We start from the raw sequence: 10,665 nt of genomic DNA, 5'->3' as shown, positions 1-10,665 counted from the left end.
AGTCACGGTTCCCTGAACTTCACCAGCTCCATTTCTAAAGGGAGAAATGTGAGAGGTTCAAGACCGGAACCTGTCCCCCGCTCCAGAGCAGGAAATCCAGACCACAATTTTAAAATGACACCTGTTGCCCTATTCAACACATTCAGGGAAGCAAATTATTCAGGCATGCAAAGGAAATAAGTGATTGTGTGCAAGCACCCATGTGTATGGGCAGGGCTGGAGGAGAAATGCATGCAAAATGCAGGCTGATTTCCAGGGAGGGTATTTTGGGGGAAGGGGGAGAACAGCAAAATTAGCAACAGCAGTCCATGAGTAAAACAATCGGTGTATTTACTGCCTAATTCAGTCATTCTCAACAGGAGACAGATAGCCCCCCCATCCCGGGGGGACATAGCACGTTTGAAGGGGGTCTCACAAAATGTGAGAAGGGGAGCCCAAAGGGTTAGGGGGGGGGATTGGTAACTGAACCCAGTAATGGGTTTAAACTTCAAGTACAACGATATAGGCTAGATATCAGGAAAGAATTTTTCACAGTCAGAGTAGTTCAGCAGTGGAATAGGCTGCCTAAGGAGGTGGTGAGCTCCCCCTCACTGGCAGTCTTCAAGCAAAGGTTGGATATACACTTTTCTTGGATGCTTTAGGATGCTTAGGGCTGATCCTGTGTTGAGCAGGGGGTTGGACTAGATGGCCTGTATGGCTCCTTCCAACTCTATTCTATGATTCTATAACGAATGAAATTCCTTTTTTGTAATGTACAACATCATTAATTACTAGCAAGTGTGACCTTAACCAAGGGGGAGGGAAGAAATAATGTAATCCATTCCTTTGTGCATGCTTGAATTAATGCACTCAAGAAAAAAAATGAACGCTTGTGCTTCTCTTGGGTCACAAGTGCTAGAAATCTGTCTTGCAGATCTATAAAACAAGATATGTTGAGTATAATTAACTCACTCTTAGCTTAGGCCTTTTTTAGCCTGGCTCATTGTGCAAGTGACCAGTCTGCTGCAAGGGGTCCTGGAACCTGAAAAGCCCCTGGCCCAAACATGCCCTAGAAACTAGAAGTACTATGGTCACTTCTGGGAATTGCCACCTGACCGAAGAAATATCAACCAATCAGTCCTAAGAGTCCATCAATCAATTATATGAGGGAAAAGCTATCCCTGCTTTGTTTTTTTAAGTGCTGTGGCAGGCTGCACCTTCAGAGAGGCACTCCTGCATGGAAAGAAATACTTCTAAGTTGGGCGGTGCACATTTTATAAGACCGCCTTTTTAAAAAGTTAAAAAAAGAAGAAATATTGCTCTGTCAGAGCAAGAAATTGCTCTGTCAATCCCAGACCTCTTTTTAGCAAATCAAAACATTCAACAGAGGGGTCGCAGGTTAACGGCAAAGCGCTTCCTTTGCATGCAGAAGGTGTTGGGTTCGATCCCTGCCTTCACCAGTTAATAGGATCTCTGACAGCTGGTGTTGGTTTCAAATGAGTAGCCGTGTTGGTCTGAAGCAGCACAATAAAATCAGAGTCCAGTGGCACCTTTAAGACCAACAAAGATTTATTCAAGGCATGAGCTTTCGAGTGCAAGCACCCTTCGTCAGATCTTGCACTCGAAAGCTCACGCCTTGAATAAATCTTTGTTGGTGTCACTGGACTTTGATCTTATTGAGCTGGTGTTGGGAAAGACTCTTCTTTGCCTGCAACTTTGGACTGATGGTTGGAACAGATGAGATGGCTTTACATATTTAAGAACAACAATTCCCAGCTCTGCTCTTCTGCTTTTACTCAGAGGTGCAAAAGAGAACAAGGTCTGCTTGTGCAAAAGATTCCAAGCTTCACCCAAGGCATCTCCAGCGAAAGGATCTCAGGCTGCCTGGATGCCGGAGAGCAGCTTCCAGTCAGAGCAGGAAATACCAGGCAGACTGACAGTCTGACTTGGTATAAGGCATCTTCCTATGTCTGTGATGAACCCAACCCCTTACCTGGGTGGCTCACTCACCTTGTCTTGGCTGCTGAGCTCCTGGAAGGGAATGTGTGCAGGCAAATAGGTGTGCAGGAGGGCGCAGAAGGCCAGGCCGTCGCTCCAGCTGCTGCTGAAGTTGGTGATGTCAATATTCTGGGGAGGGAGAGAAGGGAGGAGACAAACTGCATCATCAGTTCTGTCAGCAAAGGTGGCCCCTTGTGGGCTGCCCTCTCAGTGCTCAGCTCCTCTTGGAAGTTTGGTCAAGAACAGACAGAGAGCAACTAATTCCGCACACATGATGGAGTGGTCCATCAGTGGTCAATAGTCAGGGTTAATTAAGGAAACCTTCATCTACGGAGGGAGCAAACTTTTGAATGCCAGAACTGGAAGGCAGTAGCAAGGGCCATGTCCTCAGTTCCCTTTTTTGTTTGTCCCTCCAGAGTAAATGGTTGGCTCTTTTGTGAAACAGGGTGCTGGGCTAGATGGACCCCTGGTCTGATCCAGCAGGCTCATCTTAAGTTCTTGAAGCTCATGGCCAAATACAGTTGATGGACTTTTAGTGGCACTCAACTCATTTTCTCTGTAAAAGACTAATACAGCTACCTTGGCGGATACAGGAAATTCATAACCCTACCCATTGACATGGGGCCGCAACAGCTACCTGAAACCCCCATGTTTATGGATGGACTATCTTGAGCACACAAAAACTGAAGCAAACTACTGGTCCCTCCAAGTCAGTCTTGTTCATTCAAACTGGCCAGGGTTCTCCAGAAAGTGAACTTTCACATCCCCTACTACCTGATTCTTTGAACCTGGGAACTTCTGCAAGTGAAGAAGATGCTCTCCCACTGATCCAAAGGTCTTCCCCACCTTGGAGAAAGAGGTGGTGCTGAGAACCAATGAGGACCTTACGCATCCTGCCTAGGGGCTTCCAGAAGCAGCCAGAAACAAGAAGCTGACCTAGACAGAGCATTAGTCTGTCTGCAGTAGTGTAAAAGAGCAAGAGAGCTCAGTCGCACCTTAAAGACTAGCAAAAATTTATGGCAGGGGAGGAGCCTTTGTGAGTCACTGCTCCCTTCTTCAGATATCTCTTCACAGGGTTGATGGATTTTCATTCTGTACAGCTAAATGCGGCGCCTTCCATGGAGGTGGATCAGGATGGGCGGCCATGCTCGTGTGTCCGCAGGAGTAGGAAAAGAGCCAAAGCTCAGGAGCATCTTAAATTTGTGGCAGGGGAGGAGCTTTCGTGAGTCGCTGCTTCAGACGTAAGCAGTGACTCAGGGAGGCTCCTCCCCTGCTGGACAATTTTTTAGTCTTTTGGGTGCTCCTGGATTTTGGCTCTTTTCTAACTAGACAGAGCTGGCTCGGCAAGCCCAGTCCCGTGTCTTTCTGCTCCGACTAGGCGAGGGTCAGGTGTCCCCCTGTGCTGCAGACGCACCCAGAAGGTAAAAGAAGCCATCTATTCCAATCAGGGGCACTGGCAGAACCCATGAGGCCTCTTGGACACAAGTTGCCGCGGGAGCTTGGTTGGTGTGCTGCCTCGATCAAAACCATTCATGCAACGGCAGGCAACCAATTATTGGGGAGGGAGGGGGGGGGAGAGAACCAGCTTCATTGCCAAATCTTAATTGCCAACCCGTTTAATTGCATTAAAGAGCTGGGCTGAGATGGGATTATCTCGCTTTGACAAAAGGCACCTTACAAATGGTCATTTCTTAATTGGCCACACTCAGAAGGGAGAGATCTGCCACTCAGGGGCATCTGCCACATCTCCCCCCCCCCTTCCCGTCAATTTACACTTTAAAAGATGCACAGGGGGTAGAAGCTGGCCGAAACACCACAAAAGAGGGAACTAAGTAACCCAGTCTGTCTACACAAGCTAGGAACCTAAAAGGCTGAGCAGTGGCGCAGAATATTAAATATTAAAATGCAAATATTGATGTCCATACATGTGCACATTAGTGTGGGAGCCTCTCCATTCAGGGGAGTCATTATCACCCTAAGTATTTATACACAGGCTTATATTAAAAATTTAACAGGTTTTTATTGCATAACAATACTCTTCATAATACAATTTTATCTATTTTATCTATTATCCATTATTACATCCATGAGTACATGTAAATGTCTGGCCACCAAAGAAGACCCCAAGGGGGGGGGGTTTGAAACGCGCTTGGTTATCTGGCCGTTTATCCGTGTTTCAAAAAGTTTTGGATTTGTGCAATAGTGCGTGATAGATGTGGATGTTTTGTATAGGTGCACATGTATTGAAATAAATATCTGTTTATTATTATTATTATTATTATTATTATTATTATTATTATTATTATTAGATTTATTTCCTGCCTCTCCCGACAGGCTCGAGGCGGGTCACAACAACTAACCCCATTAAAATTCCCATTAAAACATAACATGACGGCTAAAAATCCCATCCCTCCCGCAATTATCAAAGAGGTGAAGACGAAAGGATAGGGGAGTATTTAATACTCATCCAGCAGAACACCAATGGGACACCTCCCAGGAATTCTGCACTCCTGGGGGGGGGGGATGTTCATTTTTCATCTCTGCTGGATGGGAGGTGTAGTTGGGTGGATGGGGACTATGTCTCTTTAAGAAGAGCGCTGCTGGATCATAGCAGTGACCCATCTAGTCCAGCACCCTGCCTCACTCAGAGGCCAACCAGTTCCTCTGGAGAGCCAGCAACAGGGCAGAGAGGCCAGGGCCTTCCCCTGATGTTGCCTCCTGTCTCTGGGAGTCAGAGGCTTAGTGCCTCTCAATGTGGACATTCCCCTCAGTCAACAGGCTAGCAGCCACTGATAGACTTATCCTGTATGAATCTGCAATATCTTTTTCAAGCTGTTTATTCCTGTGGCCATCACTACATCCTCCAGCAGCGGATTTCCACACTCTGATCCTTCTCTGTGTAAAATGGTGTGTTTCCTTTTGTCTTCCACGAGGGACTACCCAATTCCAGCTTGTTTTATGTGTTGGAAAACCACTGAGCGGAGCAAACAGTAGTGCGTGCTGGTGGTGGAGCTGCCAAGTCGCAATCAACTTATGGCGACCTGGTAGAGCAGCCTTTCTCAGCTTCTTTACCACTGAGAAACCCCTGAGACATTCCTCAGGCTGCGAGAAACTCCAGAAGTGGCAAAAGAATGCAGAACAGGGTTGGGAAGCATCGCTGTGGCCACACCCCCTCCCCTCCTACACCCTCCAGGCCTACCATCTGCCATTTGCGGGGGGGGGGGGGAGTGACAACATGACCACATATGGCCACACCACCCAATAAATGTTTAATGACTAGGTTAAAAATCAATTTGCTCCCACCCATTCGGGAAATCCTTCCAGGGCTTGTTAAGAAACCCCCAGGGTTCTACGAATGCCTGGATGAGAAAGCCTTTCGTAGGGTTTCCAAGGCAAGGGACAACCTGTCTCTGCTGAGGGATCCTGGGCTTCCTTGGTGGTTTCCTTTCCGAGTATGAATCAGGGCCAACCCTGCTTAGCTCCTGAGAGCTGAGATCGAGCTGTGTGTTGGAGTCCATGTATGTTGACGACTTACAATAAGAGGGGGAGTGATCAAGTCCTCCCTTTTTTCCAAGTCAAGAGGGATCGGAATCAATCCTCTCTGCCAGCGCATTTCCATTTTCTTTCTGTCTTGCCTGAGCTGAGCAGGCGCTGCCTTCTAATTCCTCCCATCAATATTCCCCGTTAGACTTCAGCCCTTTCCACACGGTGACGGCCAACCAAGTCACGTAAAGCGAGCCGCTGGGATACTGTTCATGAAAACAGGTAGGAAAGAACGGCTGGTGTGTACTTATGAAATCGTCTTCTGCAACCTGCACTCCTTTCCCTCTGCCCTAGTCTGCTGTGCACATTTGGAGACTGCTCATGGGAAGGAAAGGGGAAAGGGGTTGGGACGGAGTAAAAAAGGCCGGCGGGTGGCAAACAAATAGGCTCGAGACCCACGAGAACAAAAAGAAAGAGAAAAAAGGGCATTCTTGTCCATCTCCACGAGAGACCTGGGTTCAAATCCCCGCTCAGCTGCGGGATCCGATGGATTGTTGCTCCCTTTCCCTGCCAAATCAACCTCGGAGGGCTCGTGGGCAGGGAAACTGGGTAGCTCCGGAACAGCTTCTTGGAGGAGCGCTTCGGTACAAAGGTGAAACGAATAAATAGAATTTGATCTTGCGTTTCCGGAATGCGATGCCTAGAAGCCAGGCGTGTGGAGGGGTATCCTGTCGGGCTACTGTGATGTTCCCAACATTAAAAGGAATTCCAAGAGGAGTGGGAGGCAGCAGGAAAACAGCGGGGGACAGTCCTGCCTGCACTGCCTGGGAGGGAACATGACCTCCTCTGCTCCTGCACAATGGGGGGGGGAACCTGAGACCCTGGCCCCACATCCTGCCTGGCCCTCTTGCAACAGGCCTGCAATGATGGGGAAGGTGAAGCAGGCAGGCCACAGGGCGTAAAGATGGATCCTGTACACGTCAAAATTGACCATGACTGATGAAGACCAGGAGGAGGTTCAGGGAACTTACGGGACACTGGGAAATTCAGGGAAGAGAAGGGAAGGGAGCATAACTGATGACCTCTTTGCCCTGTGGATTGAGACAGGATGTTTGAGCAAGACCGAGTGTGAGCTTCAGTCTGGTATGCTGGAAACTGCAGGCCTGGCTCTGAGTTCACTGAGCAGCCATGGGTCTCAAGTTTAGCTTCAGCCTTCTGTGAAATGGGAACACAGGGAACAGCAGGACCCCGTGAATACGGAAATCAATTGTATGTTTAGGTAAAGTAAGGTAAAGGTATCCCCTGTGCAAGCACCGAGTCATGTCTGACCCTTGGGGTGACGCCCTCCAGCGTTTTCATGGCAGACTCAATACGGGGTGGTTTGCCAGTGCCTTCCCCAGTCATGACCGTTTACCCCCCAGCAAGCTGGGTACTCATTTTACCGACCTCGGAAGGATGGAAGGCTGAGTCAACCTTGAGCCGGCTGCTGGGATTGAACTCCCAGCCTCATGGGCAAAGCTTTCAGACGGCTGCCTTACCACTCTGCGCCACAAGAGGCTCTATGTTTAGGTATGTTTAGGTAGGGTGGGACAATTTTTAAAAAATAAATGGGACAGCTAGAGACATCTGCCACCTCGGTAGCCTGTATACAAATACAGAGGGAGTAGAGAGGAGGCAGATTCGTAAAAATAAGTACAATTGCTTATCTTCCACCAAGTCCCCCTAAAATGACACCCGTCCCCAAGGCCCTGTCCCTAAACTGTGCCCGGACAAGATCAAGCCCTGCGAAGGAGACGTTTTCTCTGCCCTTCCCGCCAGCTGCCGGGGATTGTGTTCTGAAGGCTGAAGAGGAAGATTTACAGCCACCCAGGAAAATTAATATCCCTTTGTTCAGGACGCCCATGAATTGCAGGGTGGTCATGGCCAAGCACTGCATCTGTATTCTCTTCGAAACACTAGAGGCTGTGCAGGTCTTGAAAAACAAAAAAGGCCCATGCCAGGCATTAGGCTGATAAAATTAAGTGAGTCGACGGCTGAGAAAAGGAAGCAAATGGCAATTCGGTGCAAGAACATCAGTCTAGATGTTCTTGCACCGTGTCCAACGGTGTCCAACGGATGCCCCTGAGCAGGGGTAGTCAATCTGTGGTCCTCCAGATGTTCATGGACTACAATTCCCAGCAAACGCTGGCAGGGACTCATGGGAATTGTAGTCCATGGACATGTGGAGGACCACAGGTTGACTACCCCTGCCCCAGAGGGCCTGAAGGCACCCTGTGAGAAAGAAGAAGCTGAGAGAACTCTGAGAGAACTGTGACTGGCTCAAGGTCACACCTCATGCGTCTCAAAGCAGCTTACCACTGCTTTCCCTCCCTCTCCCCACAACAGACATCCTGTGAGGTCGCTGGGGCTGAGAGAGCTCTGAGAGTCCTAGGACTGTCCCAAGGCCACCCAGCTGGCTGCATGTGGAGTGGGGAACCGAACCCCTCCAGATTAGAGTCCGCCTCTCTGAACTACCACATTTCAGAACAACCGAGAGGGACTGAACAGACTGGTTTTCAACTGACTATGTGATCGGGGGGGGGGGGGGGGAGCTCCCTGCGAGATTTCCGAAAATACATGAAGAAAAACAGCGCAATGTTTGAAGCAGCGCAATGTTTGCAATGAAAGCGCCTCCCTCCCTCCTTCCCCGCTTACTTTGCCCCCTTTCTGTCTCTGCCTTTGGCACCTGCACGCCCCACGCATCTTGGCAAGCCTGCCGGACTTGGGCAGGCTGTCTCTGGCCTTGGCAGGAAGAAACCTCTGTTGTGCCAACATGCCTTTCTGCGGAATTAAGGCAGCGCTTGGGGAAGGAAGCTTCCTCGGGCAATTATCTCACGCCGAACCCGGCTGGCTTGGTTCCTGCGATGCCATCAATCTCCAAGGGGCTGGCAGGCATCGGGCGGGAAGTCTCCGGCACGAAATATGCACGGAGGCCAACCTTTGCCCAGGGGGCCTTCTCAATCACTCCTCCGGGAAGGCGCAAAAGTTCTGGGTCCTTCGGCAGGGATCCCGTCACCCCTTCCGGGGATCTGTTTGGGTAAAACCCACCTGACGAGAGTTGAAAGGATGGTGGGAGGATCACATGGTGGACCCAGAAATCCACTGGGGCAAGGGTTTCCACCGGACTAGGGACGGCCCACTGGCAGCTCTCAGGTCTGCCGCCTACTAGGAAATTGGCTCTCTTGAATTGGCTCTCTCTACCTAAGCCCCTGGGATTAGTGACGGGAAGAGCATTTCCCACCAAGGGGAGGGACCGGGACAGAGGCTGAAACTCACCAGCTGCCTCTTCAAGCTGTCATTCTCTGGCCCCTAAGCCCCATCGCGGCAGATCCCGGGAAGCTAGGCAGGGTCAGTGCTGCTTTGGATGGGGAAGTCCAGGGCTGCTAGGCAGAGGTAGGCAAGCTGCTTCTGAACGCCTCTTGCCTTGAAAACCCCCGTAGGGGGTCGCCGCAAGTTGGCTGTGCCTTCATGGCTCTTTTCCCTGCCAGCCTTCCTACCGTGAGGGACCCCTTTCCTGTTGGCCATCTGCAAAGGATGGGAAGAAGAGGAGGGGGCTTTGATATCCTGTTTTTAACGACCTGAAGGAGTCTCAAAGTGGCTTTTCCGTTCCTCTCCCTACAACAGATACCCCGTGAGGGAGGTGAGGATGAGAGAGCTCTGGGAGAACTGGGACTAGCCCAAGGTCACCTGGCTGGCTGCATGTGAAGGAAGAAGAGGGTGGGTGGGGGGAGTCATACCCAGTGCTCCAGATTAGAGTCCACCACGCTCCAGTCATTGAAGAAGAAGAAGAGTTGGTTCTTATATGCCGCTTTTCCCTACCCGAAGGAGGCTCAAAGCGGCTTACAGTCGCCTTCCCATTCCTCTCCCCACAACAGACACCCTGTGGGGTGGGTGAGGCTGAGAGAGCACTGATATCACTGCCCGGTCAGAACAGCTTTATCAGTGCCGTGGCGAGCCCAAGGTCACCCAGCTGGCTGCATGTGGGGGAGCGCAGAATCGAACCCAGCATGCCAGATTAGAAGTCCGCACTCCTAACCACTACACCAAACTGGCTCTCCAGGCAAGGATCAGGGCAGCGTTGCCTCCATGCATACCCCACATGACACATCCCATCTCTGTCTGTCTGTCTGTCTGTCTGTCTGTTGACTGCATGGAAGGATTAGCCATGCTGGGCAAAAACTCTTCCCCTTGACTAAATCCTGGCAAGGTCAGAAAGACCTCAGAGGTCCCCTAAGTAGAAGCACAACTGGAAACATCAGCTGCAGCACCCAGGGTAAGAGCAAAGGACACCCCCCTCGCCTTTTGAGAAACAGTGTGGTGCAGTGGTTAAGAACAGCAGACTCTGATCTGGAGCACCGGGTTTGATTCCCCACTCCTCCACAGGCAGCCAGCTGGGTGACCTTCAGCTAGTCACAGATCTCTCAGGGTATCTGTTGTGGGAAAAGGAAGGGAAAGGTAAAGCAGGGCATAAAAAACAGCTCTTCTTCTTTGGTAACAGCAAAAGTTCCGGCAACTTTGCAGAGGTTGTAAATACCCCCTTCCCGCTTGGTCCCTCTTCATCGGCTTTCGGTAAAAGGAGGGAACCAGGGTTTACTTGAAGGAATCAGCTAACTTCCAGGCATTCTAGAGGTCAAAGTCTTATCCCCGTCACTGACACCAAAGCTCCGGCCAACTCTTGGCCATTCAGGTTCTTCAGCGCAGCAGGACGGGCCGAGCTGCCTCCAGCCAACCCCTCTGCTGTTTCTCCAAAGCCTGCGCGGGGCGTACTTTCCCTTTGTATGGCTATTTCCCTCACAAAAGGCCTGGCTTGTTTTGTTTGCATCCCATGTGCTTGGATTGGGCAATCCAGGAGGCACAGCAGCTTTCTGAAGAGAAACAGCTGAAAGAGCTGATGTTTTTGTCTGCCACTTTTCACTACTTGAAGGAGTCTCAAAGCAGCTTGCAAGCACCTTCGCTTCCTCTCCCCACAACAGACACCCTTATGAGGTAGGTGGGGAGCTCTAGGAGAACTGTGTCTGGCCCAAGATCACCCGGCAGACCTCATGTGTCTCAAAGGGGCTCACAATCGCCTATTCTTCCACTCCCCACAACTGACACCCTATGAGGCAGGGTGCAAAAGCTCTGGGGGAATTCTTGACTGGCCTGAGGTCACCCAGCAGGCCTTAT

At 50.4% G+C, this 10,665-nt stretch overlaps 1 protein-coding gene across 3 annotated transcripts in view; it reads right to left on the bottom strand.

Annotated features, from left to right (window-relative positions):
- Window positions 1–10,665, bottom strand: part of SPECC1 (sperm antigen with calponin homology and coiled-coil domains 1) — a 125,930-nt gene that overhangs the window by 7,704 nt on the left and 107,561 nt on the right. For all 3 annotated transcript variants that reach the window (XM_077311825.1, XM_077311824.1, XM_077311826.1), the window contains one exon: window positions 1,990–2,106. In XM_077311825.1, coding sequence (XP_077167940.1) covers window positions 1,990–2,106 — 117 coding nt within the window. The remainder of the gene's footprint in view (window positions 1–1,989; window positions 2,107–10,665) is intronic.

Source organism: Paroedura picta, chromosome 15 (assembly GCF_049243985.1).
Source record: "Paroedura picta isolate Pp20150507F chromosome 15, Ppicta_v3.0, whole genome shotgun sequence".
NCBI classification, from domain to species: Eukaryota; Metazoa; Chordata; class Lepidosauria; order Squamata; family Gekkonidae; genus Paroedura; species Paroedura picta.
The sequence above is the reverse complement of the archived record's forward strand: the minus strand, read 5'-3'. Positions and strand labels throughout refer to the sequence as shown.